At 40.6% G+C, this 13,578-nt stretch overlaps 2 protein-coding genes across 5 annotated transcripts in view; one reads left to right on the top strand and one right to left on the bottom strand.

Annotated features, from left to right (window-relative positions):
- Positions 1-11,450, bottom strand: part of UBA3 (ubiquitin like modifier activating enzyme 3) — a 12,749-nt gene extending 1,299 nt beyond the window's left edge. The window contains exons 1-16 of one of the 3 annotated variants that reach the window (XM_015640881.2): positions 11,371-11,450; positions 11,212-11,253; positions 8,331-8,451; positions 7,338-7,418; positions 5,743-5,825; positions 5,111-5,191; positions 4,465-4,508; positions 4,111-4,175; positions 3,147-3,302; positions 2,926-3,028; positions 2,369-2,482; positions 1,512-1,565; positions 1,046-1,082; positions 885-966; positions 281-381; positions 87-150 (exon numbers count right to left, since the gene is read on the bottom strand). In XM_015640881.2, the coding sequence (XP_015496367.1) occupies positions 87-150; positions 281-381; positions 885-966; positions 1,046-1,082; positions 1,512-1,565; positions 2,369-2,482; positions 2,926-3,028; positions 3,147-3,302; positions 4,111-4,175; positions 4,465-4,508; positions 5,111-5,191; positions 5,743-5,825; positions 7,338-7,418; positions 8,331-8,451; positions 11,212-11,253; positions 11,371-11,390 (1,248 nt within the window). In that variant the 5' untranslated portion in view covers positions 11,391-11,450. Of the gene's footprint in view, positions 1-86; positions 151-280; positions 382-884; positions 967-1,045; positions 1,083-1,511; positions 1,566-2,368; positions 2,483-2,925; positions 3,029-3,146; positions 3,303-4,110; positions 4,176-4,464; positions 4,509-5,110; positions 5,192-5,742; positions 5,826-7,337; positions 7,419-8,330; positions 8,452-11,211; positions 11,254-11,359 lie in introns of all 3 variants that reach the window. The other 2 variants (XM_015640883.3, XM_015640882.1) reach the window with 2 other exon arrangements.
- A 1,229-nt stretch (positions 11,451-12,679) lies between these two features.
- ARL6IP5 (ADP ribosylation factor like GTPase 6 interacting protein 5) overlaps positions 12,680-13,578 on the top strand; it is a 10,570-nt gene continuing 9,671 nt past the window's right edge. Inside the window, exon 1 of one of the 2 annotated variants that reach the window (XM_015641282.3) lies at positions 12,680-13,512. In XM_015641282.3, the coding sequence (XP_015496768.1) occupies positions 12,944-13,512 (569 nt within the window). In that variant the 5' untranslated portion in view covers positions 12,680-12,943. The remainder of the gene's footprint in view (positions 13,513-13,578) is intronic. The other variant, XM_015641280.3, reaches the window with a different exon arrangement.

A 13,578-nucleotide genomic window follows, 5' to 3' on the forward strand; every position in this document is an offset into this window, starting at 1 on the left:
AAAAAAAGCCAAAATATTTTTTATTCAAATTCAATAAATTTAAGTAAATTCAGACTATTAAAGTCAATTATGTATGTTCAGATTACCTGTAAATAAAGTGTTTTATTTCCCCCAAACATAGTTGCTGTGATTGCAGGAGATTTCATCTGCCTATATAAAAAACATTTAAAAACAAACAAAACACAAACCAGGCAATGAGGTTAAATATACATTTAAAAATTACCTTTCTCAAGCATTAAACTAACAAATTATCAAATTAGTCAGAATGGTTGCAACTTACAATGAAGCATTATTTGTCAAGTAATCCAGGATCTCCTGCAGTTTAGCTGATGGGGAGATTTCTATGTTTTGGGGAAGCTGGCTGCAGGCTGGACAGTTCTCCTGCCACAAAACAGCACAAAAATACACATTATGTTAAAGATGATTTTAGAACTGCTGCTAGTACAGTCTTTAAAGTGTTTGTGTTGTGGTTTTTTTTAAGTTTTAGCTCTAGAAATATTATTAGTTGCAAATATTAATGAGAAAACCCATTTCCTTCTGAAGTTTGTCAGATTGACTCCCAACAGCACTGAAGTATTTAAGAATGACAAATTGTATCTCACATAAAATCCAATACTACAAACTTCCAGATCAATTTTTGCCATAATGTCTTTTAGAGAAAATCTGCCCATGTGTCAGCTTAGGTTTGAGGATCTTATTTTGTAGTTCTACTCTGCAAAATCGCTGTAACTACAGTAATGCTGTAGTTTCCATATTTATAACTTCATAAATATTATTATTCAGTGCTAGGGGCCAGTTGATTCAATACTGAGGTTCAAATATACACACAAAGTGCATGAATACAAATCAAGGAAACAACCCTTCAAGCCTTTAATGGCACTAACCTTTCTTTCAGCTTCAAAACTGTATGTATATAATCCATCCACATCATTGAACACCAAGTAGTTGTTAAGAGGAACATATGCACTGTAATGAAAAATATGTCAGTGTTGATGCATGGCATTCTGCTGGAAATCAGGTCTGTTATTAGTAAGAAATTAAATACCTTGTGGCTATTTTAAAAACTTCTGTGGCGCAAACAGCTGGAATGAGAAAAAAAAAAATAAAATTCTTCACCTAGCTCTACCAGACATGCAGACATCACACACCTGTACCAAAAATGACCAAAAAGAATTAAATATAACAACCCATAAAGAGAAAAATAAACATCTGAAGGCACCTGGTAATTCTGTGCATTAACACCATAGATTTGGCACTAATCTAACACTGTATCAAGCCTATGTACTGTGTTTTGCAATTTTTCTCCCCAGCCTTAAATGCTTTTGCTCTCTCCCAGAGTCATAACATTTATTCAGTCACATACAGTTTCTCTATGGAAAACAGAAATGAGACTGTAAATCAGACACTTTTAAAAATTACTATTATCCTCTCCAAATTCTCAATTCCAAATTGTTGTCCCACAAAACTCTCAAGTCAGTAAGGCAGAAGTGAAATAAGTTCTCTCAGCATACCTGCAATTACTGCATTTGTAGAAGCTACTGCTGGAATAATTCGTTTAACCACCCCTGTAAAAACAAAACATACAGCTCTGGGTTTTCCAAGAAACTCCATTGAGAGAGAATGTACTTTCAGACAGAATGATTTCAAAGGGAGGATTCAAAGGTACTTTCAAGTGTCCAGGAATTTCTGTAACAAACAGGTGTAATGATATGCTGCTGCAGTAGTTGGACACTTTTTTATTTTAGGAATGGATCAAGCACATTAAAAAAAAAAGCAGGTATCAAACAAAGAGAATTATTGAACAAACTCTGAAGCAAGTATTCTGTTTTTAGCACTGGAAATGAATGTTCTATTCCTGTTTAACTGGAGTAATGCACAAAGGAAATAGTTTTGTACTTGGTTAGTGTTTAAAAACTGATTAAATGAGTGTCAGCATAGTGCATTTGCATGTGAACAGCGGCAGGACAGCAGAGAGGAACAGATGCTATAGACTTAAACAGCCTGAACTGGCACAAAATGTTGCTATTGCTAAAAAAGACAATCAAGTCCTTTTGTTTCTATTCTTTGACCCAGCAAGAATGGTCACTGTGTAATGTAAACTGTGGAGCTGCTCCAAGTTAAAAATAAAATGGTAAAAAGAATGTTCACTTTTATCCCAGATAAGTTCCTCTGATTCATCATGAATGCCCGAACATCTGATTCGTCACAGAAATATTTGTGCTGGCACAGGAAACAAGCTGCTTGCTTCTGTTTTAAGGGAGAGAAGAACTATCTCAGCACAGCTGTCAGCTTAGTCATAACAAATACAAAGAATGCCAATCCAGCCTAGGTGCAAATGGCACAACTTGGTGAAATGCCATCCCCTTACCTTGGGTGAGTCTGTAGGTAACACCTTTAATATTAAATTGTGATGCTCTTTCTAAAGATTTCTGGTAAATCCACTGTATATGTTCAGGGTCATCTCCATCCAGTGCAACACCTTCTACAATAAAGAAATTATAAAAGTTCTTCAGAAACACAGCATTCTTTTTGTCTAAAAAAATCCCTGTTTTAATTTAAAATTAATACCCCATGAAGCTATTGAAACTTGACATTTCAAACAATCAAAATATTTTTAGAAAACTCTTTAGTTTTAACACGTCCTATACACAAATTGTCACCACTGCACTATTTATAGAGCTGTTACAGGTTACATTTTAATTGAGGAAAAACACTGTGCAGTGTGAGAAACATGAGCAAATATGGAACTGGAGAGTGAGCTCAAGAAGAGAAAATCCATCTCCAGCTCAGAGGAGGCTTAGATTTAATATGACAATGAACCACACAAGGGTAAGAGGCAGGACTGTTTTAATGAAAGTATACACCCAACTCAAGTTAATTAAAAGGAGAAATGTTCATTTAACACCAGTACAATGCATTAATTACCTCCAAAAGGCTGTTCCTTTGGCCATTGCAATATCCTGACATACTCAATGCAATGCTCTGGCAGTCTGGGCATGGATGCAATGGTGCACATGGGAAAATTGACCTGGTTGGGTAGGGGAGGATAACCAGCAGAAACCATGATACATTAGATGTAGTATTAAGAAAAGAAACCAGCAAAGCAGAGGAATATGAAAAACTGGCAATTTCACTGGCTGGATTACCTGTGGTGGGTAAAGCGCAAGTGTGCATTCAACACATGCTGTCATACCAGGAATAATCACACGAACATTTCCTTTGAAACCTTCTGTCCCTCCATCTATTAGAGGTATGATGGAACTTGGATCCAGGACACCATCTTCATAATGCAAAAATGACATCTAACAAATAAAGTGTGGGGGGGGTAGTGTTGGTTTTTGTTTAGTTTGGGTTTGTTAAATAAGTTGCAGGAAGAGAAAAAGTCCTAAAATTTTATTCTTAAAGGTACACCCAACTATTGAGTGCTTAATATACATTTTAAGGGCATATAAAACAGTACTTATTTGTCAGTGAATAAGACTTAATCAATCACCTTCACCCTCTACCTCCTCCCCTTACTCCCCTGATAAATGCTATTTTTTGCTATATATGTTCTTATAGTTCATCATAACAAATGGTTGGTTGGTTGAAGATTTGATTTTTGATTTGTTGTCTTGCTTTTGTAATTTTTTATGTATTTTTTTAACTCCAGATCATTATTTTACAAACAAATTCATGATAAAACTACCAGCTTTCTGGACACTGAATTCTGTAACAGTGCAGCTCCAAATAATGGCATTTACAAGTTGCAGCACGATAAATACTGTTCAGGTAATGAAGAAAAAATTCACAATGGGAGCATCCAGAACAGCTCTGGAGTTTTCTTAATTTTCAAAAGCTGACTGCAGAAGGCCACAAGCAATAAGACCTAACTTTGAAATTATCACTGCAGGGCACTGCACAAATGTTGGCTAACATTTCTCAAGAAAAGGGCAGGTAAGAGAGCCTGAATTTCATCCTGCTCACAGAAAGAAAACAAAAATAGGTACAGAAAGCTGGGAGTTTCAACAGCCCTCATTCATTTCCATTACACATTCTATACAAGTATGTCTAATTTTAGTCATCTAAATTCAAGCAATGATCAGGCATTAAGAAGATTGAAAACTTTACCAGCATGCCATTTATCCATCTTCTTGCAATTATAGAGTCCAGCCCACAAACAATAATATGAAACTCTAGGGAGGAAAAAACATTATTCAAAATCTATACTAATGCAAACTTCTTAAAACAAGCAAAGTACTCTGTCCATAACAGAATGGACAGTGACTGTAGGTTAGCTATCTCCCCTAGATTACCTGTATCATAGATGTATTTAAATTTTGTCTACATGTTACTTCTACTTCCAGCATACTGTGGAAGACTAAAATAATTAACAAACTACCAGGAAAAGCAATGAGCAGCAACATCTGCAAGGTTCCCCTAAAGCACCAGTGGGTGTTTGTCAGGCAAACAAATTCCACTTACGTCGATAGAAGCTTTCATCCATGTCTTGGATCTTTTTAAAATATCTGAGTGCAAGCCCAGTAAAGGAATATATTTATAGTTAAGTTTACTGTTTTCTATTTGCTAACCCAAAGCCAAAATATTATCTATTTTATTACTGTAATTCTGTATAACATCTTCCAAAAATCTATGTGATCTGAGATTCAAATTCCCACAGCTGAAGCTTTGACATCTCACAAAACTAGTAAAGGGCACAGTGGAATAATCCTAAATGGCAAAGTTCAGCAGGTGAAATATTTAGGAAGCTCAAAATATGGCCTCTCACAAAGTCCTGTATCAGTAAGTGCTACTCTGTGTTAATAAACTACCTCCTACCAGTGCTTACTCAAAACTCTCTGGTGAATAATTCCAGTATCTCAGTGAAAATTACAGTACTGCACCTGAATAAAAACACTCAGTGGAAAAATGCAAAACAATTTCTGAGCCTTTCCCATGCAGATTCCCTGTATGCTAATGGCACAGGAAAGAATTCTCAACTCACCAGCTGAATGAATGTGTTCTTTATTGTCTGAGAAACAGGATGGCAGCAAAATACTTTAGATACTCTTACCACCTACAGACTTTTCTAGGATACTGAAGCCTTCAGGGCTTCTCTGCAAAAGGATACGGTACAACAGCACAGTTGGGAATGCGGCTGTTCAGGAATTCTGCTGCAACTTCTGCTTTTGGTCGCCCCACATCCTTCGGTCTGGGAAAATCCCAAGCAATTCCAAATGCTTTATTTTAGCAGATTTTGTCTTTCCAATCTCGACATTGCAATACTGAATTAAGTGGCTAATTGTTACTTTAGAACAATTTATTTAACTGGATAATATTAAGATATCCAACCCAAACTATTCCATGATCTCTATAAAGCACCAAATGCGAGAGCCTCAGAATTAACTACGGTTGTCAGTATCAAAAAAGATCCAATGATTTTTCACTGTACTTGGATGAAAAAGGTACCAGAAAATCTGAGATCTCAGTCTGTGTGCATTTATTCCTTGCTGTCACCTTTTCCATTAGTCATACTGGAATGGCAAGGAACATAAGTTGATTTTCTTCATGCCAGAGATCCCAAGATAAGAAGAAATCACATGCAACATTTAGTTAATTCGGAGCACTGTTGTGACATGAAGGTCCATAATCTTTAATGACCGCTTATCCAACCAAAATAACGAATATATTAACATGTTTTATATTGAGGTACATTTAAAAATACCCAGAAGTTAAACTGTGAAAATATAAAATGTCACTCACCGAAACAAAAACTGTCGATTAAGATTAGAAACATCTATAGTATCCATGTCAATAACATGGATCTGTCTGAAGCCAGACAGTGCCTGGGAAAAGAAAAGGTCAGCTTCATTTAACAGGAAATTAAATGCTCACAAAGCTCCAGAATTCACTCCCATGCCAAAACAGCAACCTTTGGAGGAACAAATGAGGCTCCTCATTGCCTGTGCAGACAGGTACATGGTCATTCTTTGTTCAAAGGGGTTTTGTTGGGCTCCTAATGCTGGTATTCAGACAGATGGAATTAATAACATTCCAACAGTCAAAGACAATGCTCTCCTGAAGGCAATATTGCTTTGGCCTACCTAATGCTAACACAGGGAAGCCAGCATTAGCCTGATCTACAAGGGGAAACTGCAGTATTCCTTCATGGCTGGAGTAAATCAAAAGAGACCATTGGGGAAAAACAGCACAGACTTTAAGCAAGTACCACAAGCACTTCCATGCTTGGCAGGAAGAGGAAAATAAAGTTTAATTCCTTGAAAAGGCTTTTCTAAAATTGCTGCTAATGTTTGGAACATTGACCATTTTCACAGGTGGCATAAATAAGTCTGGCATTTTGACCCAGATATCACAGTTCAAAACAAGGCATCATTCCTCATGGCACTCAATGCTAAAGCAGAAGGCAAACACAAAAATCACCCCCGTAAGAACACACTGAACCTCTGACAGAAGCTCTGCCTCATCTCCATTTGCATGCAGATCATCACTACATCTGTCAAACAACTTTACAGTAAAATTGCTTTAAAACTGTATTGTGGGTCTGATCTGATAAAGTGATAACATCAGTCACACACAAACAATGTGAACTACAGTTTAAGGAAATAAAGGCTGTAAAACATGGAGTTTAGAGAAAAGAAATGAGTTATGACGTTCTGAATTGACTGTAAAAAATTTGAATCATATGTAAAATATGTTTTTTCCTTTAAGACTCATTCTTTTTATATATAAAGACTTTGAAACTTTTCCCTTTACATTTTCTGAACAGAGCTATCCCATGCATAGTAAAAGATGCACATAAATCCTTGTTCCCAAATAAAAACATGGGGGAATAATAGTCCAAACCACCAAACTAAAATGGGACCATAACAGGGATATACTGAGATAAATGTCAGTACTTGTGAGGAAAAAAACACAAAAAAGGGAAATTAATTAAATTATTGCATTCCAAACAAAACTTCTTTGTAGCATTAGGAGCATGATTTGTCCTTAGTTGGCTTCATTACCCTAGATCTGGAAATTAGGGAAAATCACCAATATTAAACTGGATCTAAGGCATGCAATCTTCACACAAAGCAGCCTGCTGCACCTCAAGACAAGCTTTGAGACAGCCGAATAAACAATATGCAACATGTGAAAATACCACCTTTCAAGTGCATTCTTGATCTTTATTGTCTGTATCAACATGTATTTTACACATTTGATTAGAACTTAAAATTCTAGTAGCTATATACAATCAAAACTGCAAAATTAGCCAATTGAAAAAGATAATTTTGTCAAGAAAAAAAAAATAAATAGAGACAATTCTAAGAAGGAAAGGGTCAAAACAGAGTAATTACCAGGTTTTTCAGGAGTTCACATCCTAATCCTCCTGCTCCAATAACTAGTACTTTACATGTGCTTAACAAAAAATCAAGGGCCTGCAGAAAACATAAAACAAAATATTAATACAATCTGTCCTTTGTTTCATAACCCTTCATAACCATACAAATATGTTCCCATAAATTTTCACTGCCTAGTGAGTTACAGATAAAGCAACTTTGCATTTGCAGGACTAATTATATATTGGACTTTAGTCAGTTATTGACTTCATGCAGTTTCTATATCCCCACTTAGAGAGAATTAAGACCTTTTCTGATATCAATATATTACTTTTATATTATTTTCAAAAAAAGTAAGATCCACTCTTCCTTCTTCAAATATTTCAGTGATATATAATACAAAATAAATCTAAACAGATAAACAACATTGCTGGACAGAAAGAATTGAAAATGTTAAGTATATAATTGCTTTCTGTGAATTGCTCTACTTGACTCCAGTCTCCAACTAGTAAATAATGGAACAGTACATTAAAAAGGTAACAGGAAAATACTTTTGACCACAAGCTCTGAAACAATATGTACAACAAAAGAAGAAAAGCAGAAGAAATGCTTAAAATATTCTACCTACTACACATTTTATCCAGTTCTCAAAGTACTCATATTAACACTAATTTCTTCTTTAAGTAAAATAAATTATTCCATCTATCAAATAACTTAAAAAGGGAGATATAAATGTGCTATTTTTCATGTGAAACTCAAAAACAGCATTATTCATACACTGCTATATGTTTATATATGATAACAGCAAGCTTGAAGTTGACAACTTAAAAATACAAACTTATAAAAAGAACACAACATGTTCTTCTAGGACCATAATGTTCAGTTGATTAAAATACAAGCTTTTCATGCAGCTTTAGTACTCACACATTGCTGGTGGTCAATTAATGAACCTATTTACATTAATCTGAAATATACTCTACAGATATTTGATTGAAATTAAGTCTTTCTCACTTGAGTGCCTGGCTCGAAATCGGGATGTGTGAATGGTCCAGATCGCTCGAGGAACTTCTTTACATGGTTCCAGCGACCTTCCCAGTCTCCAGAGTCCCCACACCCACCATCAACAGCCATTCTGCACAGAACACAGTAAATTCAGCTGCAAAATCAGACAGGAAAAGCCACACCTCTAACTTTCTATACAAAGAACACCTAAATTATTGACCATTCGTACAAATGCATCTGCATATTCTTTATGGTTGTGAGTTATGCACGTCAGCATTTGCATGAGTGGGTTTTATTTGTGGAACTAGAAAGCAATAATATAAATATGCACAGAGGGGAAAAACAACCCAGGCATTTCAATAAACCCACTGATTTAACAGTTACTAGTAAAAGTTGACCTGCAGTGAAAAAAGGCTCTAGTCTTATTACTTTTATTTCCCTCAGATTTGAAGAGGACACAGAAAGAGAGCTTGTTCTTTTAGAATTTGAGGGTGATGTTTTTTTTATCAGTCAAGTCTTGTATCTCTTTTGACACTTTGTAATTGCAATTGTGAGGCTCTGAATAAATTAATTATTAATTAATTAAATAGAATTAATAACTAATGTGGCCCAACATCATTCTCTGAATCTTCAGGGTAGTTTATTTAGACAAGTATTTTTAAAAGACATGAATCTTGAATGTTCTTCACCCTCAAGTGATACCATGGAATTAGAACTGCCCCATTTTTCAGGCATCCCCAAGCCTGTCTGCAGTAACAGTCTCACTTGAAAAAAAATGAATATTTGCAGTTATCTTCCTTTAAATTTTCAAGGCAGAGTTTTATATCAAATACTCCACTACCCTTTTCTCCTTTTGCAGGTCACTTTTAATAGTACATAAGTATAGATTTAAATTTTTAAGAGACTTACTGGAATAGTTCAAAATCAGCTCTCAAGTAATTTTCTACTATAAGATCAACACCTACTTCCCTATTAAATAAATAGTAGTTTCACTCAATAAATATGATTATGTTCTATGTTAATATAAAACTAAGTTTGTTATAAAAGAGCTCTGCCAATCCTGAGTAGCAAAGGATATGCCACCACTGATAAAGTGTTATCTGCTTTCTCCTATGAAGCACTATGAAAAGCACTTGTCTAATAACTCTTGGTAATGTTTAGAATTTATTATAACTTCCTCATAACTCATTTCAAAATCAAAGGTAAATGTGGTGAAAACATCTAGAGTTCTTTTATCTTCACAGAATTCAGAACTTGGAAAACATGGTATGCCAATAGTAACTCACAGGCAACTGATTTTGCAGAAGATTTTCAGTAACGGGGAAAAACTTCTCTAAACTGAAGGAATAAATAATTCATAATTCACCTGTGACGTCCCTGCCCATGGCAGCGGGTTGGAATGAGATGATCTTTAAAGTCCCTTCCAACCCAAACCTTTCTAGGATTCTATGATAATTTGATTGCAGACTGAACTCTCCTCGTTAACTGTTGAGGGAAGTCACTTACTACATGAGCAGTTAAATAACACCTACAAAAATTAATTGAATTCATAAGGGTCTTTTGACCTCAGGTGCACTTTCATATCTCCTCCAGTTTTCACAATAACGTGAAAATACACATATTTCACATAATGGGAAATGGTGTAAATAAACACAACACCCCCTCTGCAGAACCCCTCATCTGCTGTACACCAGATTTCAAGGGGTGCACTAAGAACTGACTTAAGCAAATAAAATGGGTCAACAGACATCACAAAAACTGCTTCTATGGATATTATAGTGTTTAGTGTTTCTGCAAATGAGTGTGGAAGCTGTGTTTGGTGACATTAAGAACATTTTTTTTATTCTTTTATATAGTCCCTAAAAACAGCTACTAAACAGCAACACTCCTTTTCTGTTTAGATGTGTTTTCCTTCCTAAGTGATATAAATTATAAGATCTAGTTTCACTTTTGCAATTATACTAATTTGTTTTTTAGAGGGTTGGACATTGTGGAGATCTGAAAAACATCAGTAACTCAACCTGAGATTTTATGTTTTATTTCAGAGACAGTTTTTTCAAGTGTTTAATTTTTGCGCTGTTACAGCATGACCAGATATAAGAGCTCAACAACAGTCTTATTTATTTCGTTATTTTCATTTTCGGTTTTGTTTGAAATATCAGAGCACCACAGTCCTTACATTGCTTTAAGCTCAGACTTTTCCCTGCCACCTTCACATCTGCAAAGCTCCATGCTTTTTGGGGGACTTGGCATGCAGCCCCCTCCCATCCCACATGCCCAGGGAATGTTGTGACCCTCATCCCGACACACATGCACTGCCAGTGCCCGGGCAGGCCCGCCTGCTCCCTGGGGCACAGGGACACAAGCACATGGAACGGAGTAGTTAAGGGGTGGAAGCAGATGATGCTAAAGATTTCTCAACATTCGTTTTCACGGCCTTTAAGGCAAGTGCGTAGATTTGAAAGAGTTTTAATGTGCAGAGACAACTGTTCTGCAGTCTGAATTTTTAGTTTTCAGCCACAATTTAAGTCACCTGCTTCTAGCCTAGAGGCGCTCCCAGGTCCCTGACCGGCAAGGCAGCTTTTCCCCCTCTCGTCACCAAGCTCTTCAGCACACCATGCCAAGCTGCGAGCCCGCAACTCCCACCCCGCTCCGGGGCAGCCCCTCGCTCCTCTCCCCGGCAGGTTCCTCTCCCCAGCCCTCGCTGCTCCAGGGCCCTGCCCCACCTACGCCAACCTTTCCTAGGGCTCCCTCCTCCCTGCCCGCGCCTCCCGCGGGCCCCGCAGCCTCCTCCCAGCCCTCAGCTCCTGCGGGGCTGCGGCTCGCCCTCACCTACCCCCGCCCCAGCAAGCGCTGCCCCTGCCCCGCTCGCCCGCAGCCCCGCACTAACCCATCCGCCAGCAGCTCCTCTAGCCTCCTTCTTTTCTTCTCCCTAAAAGAGAGAGAATAAAAGAAGGGTCAGTATCGCGCTACAGAGACCGGGGAGGAGGGAGAGGGGACCCCGGGCCCGGGGCAGGGCCGGCCGAGCACACACATACAGGGCACTTACGGTTCCTCACCATCCGCCATAGTTCCCTCTGCTTCCCACAGTGCCCCGCGCGGGGCGGGGCCGGCCCGGCGGGCTCAGCGCGGCGACAGCGGCGACAGCGGCGACAGCGGCGACAGCGGCGACAGCGGCGACAGCGGCGACAGCGGCGACAGCGGGCACGGAAACCGCCGGACACCCCCGATCCCTGGCACAGAGACTCCCTCCCGTTCTGCCTGCGCGCACCCGCGGGATCTCCCTGCGCCCGCCTCGCTCATGATCACAGAGTCGTGCAATGGTTTGGCTTCAAAGGGACCTCAAAGCCCATCCAGTTACACCCCTGCCATGGCAGGGACGCCTTCCATTACCCCAGGTTGCTCCAGGCCCCGTTCAACCTGGCCTTGGACACTTCCAGGGATGAGACAGTCATCTGGGCACTTTCTCTGGACAGCCTGTGCCAGGGCTGCGCCATCCTCACAGGGAGGCATTTCTTCCTAATATTTAATCTAAACCTACTGTCCATCAGTTTGAAGCCATTCCCCTTTGTCCTATCACTCCGGGCCCTTGTAAATAGTCTCTCTCCATCTTTCTTGCAGCCTCCCTTTGGGCACTGGAAGGCCACAATTAGGTCACTCCAGATCCTCCTGTTCTGCAGGCTGAACCATCCCAATTCTCTCAGCTTTTCCTCACAGCAGAGCTGCTCCATCCCTTGAATCATCTTGGTGTTCTCCTCTGGACTCAGAACTTCCTGGGAGCCATGGAGGGCATGCTCAGGGACAAAGTGTGTGGAGATCATAGTGCCTTAAAGCCTTCAGGAAGGCTGGAACCTAAATGTGATCAGGCTGGGGGTCACCGCCTGCTGCAGTGGCTTTTGACTTATCAGCACTCCCTGGGCAGGGCCTGGACAGGGAGCACACATAAACCAGAACCAGTGCAGCCCAGGAAGCAGATGAGCAGAACTTGGCCTGCACTCAAGTCTTGGGGTCCCAAACTTTAGGGATGTAAATCCTTCATGGAGGGAGCTGTGAGAAGCACGTGGCAGTCTGCTTACATTTTGAGAAGGACTTTGATGCTTGGCGCGGGAGCGCAGCAAACCCGGGGTGATGCAGACAGCCCCTGCTCGAGCCATGGTGGCTGAAGTGTGAAAGCCTGAAAACACAAGTGCTCCAACATTGGCTGCTGGGGTCACCACAGCTGCTGGCACCAACCTTTCCCTCCAAAGGCACAGTCACCCTGTTGTCCATTTTAGGAGCTCTCTAAACACAGAGACTGGTTTAGAAAGGAGACATTGTTTAATCTGTACAGGCGGAATTTTCAACAGATCAAGCACTCCAGAGGGTAAAAAGTTCCATCTATTATGTAGTAAAATTTACATGAACCCGCCTATATTATACTACATCTTCTCCGCCCACCTAATGCATATTTATTTAGGTGATGTAATCTTACGCAATGCCTGAAACCCAAAGTTCTTTTTTCTCATTAGGCAAATTCTTTTGTAGAAATTATCAGATGACATCAGTCACTTTGCAAAAGGTGAGAAAATTCATCCTGAAGACAGAAAATTCACCTTGAAGCCCACTAACAGAGCCCCCCTGCCATGGGACACCCCGCAATGCCTCCTTGTCTGGGGCTGACACTTCTCGTGGTGCCCTCCCCACTCATCCCTTGCTTCACAGATGATGCCAAGTGGCTTCCCCACGTGAATTCTCAACGTGCATCACCACTTGCTGAAGGAACAATGAATTTACAGCGATTATTGACAGCAGCCCCTGTCAGCTGGCAGCCCTGGGCGGTGACACACGCCCGTCGCTTGCGCTGCTGCTCGTTCTCTCGCGGGTTCAGCGGGGCGGAGCGGCGGGCCCGGAGCGGGGCCGGTGTCGGGCCCGGAGCGGTGCCGCTGTCGGTGTCGCTGTCGGTACCGCTGTCGGTGCCGGAGCCGCCCCGGGGCGGTGCCCGGCGCTCCCGAGCCTGCGCGGCGGCGGCGGCGACCATGGAGGTGCAGGTGGCCCCGCTGCGGGCCTGGGACGATTTCTTCCCCGGCTCGGACCGCTTCGCCCTGCCCGACCTCAAGGACATCTCGAAATGGAACAACCGCGTGGTCAGCAACCTGCTCTACTACCAGACCAACTACCTGATGGTGGCCGCCGCGCTCGTCTCCATCGTGGGGTCAGTGCGCGGCCTCGCGGTGCAGGGCCGGGGCCGGGGCCGGGGCCGGGGCCGGGGCCGGGGCCG

Source organism: Parus major, chromosome 12, assembly GCF_001522545.3.
Source record: "Parus major isolate Abel chromosome 12, Parus_major1.1, whole genome shotgun sequence".
NCBI lineage: Eukaryota > Metazoa > Chordata > Aves > Passeriformes > Paridae > Parus > Parus major.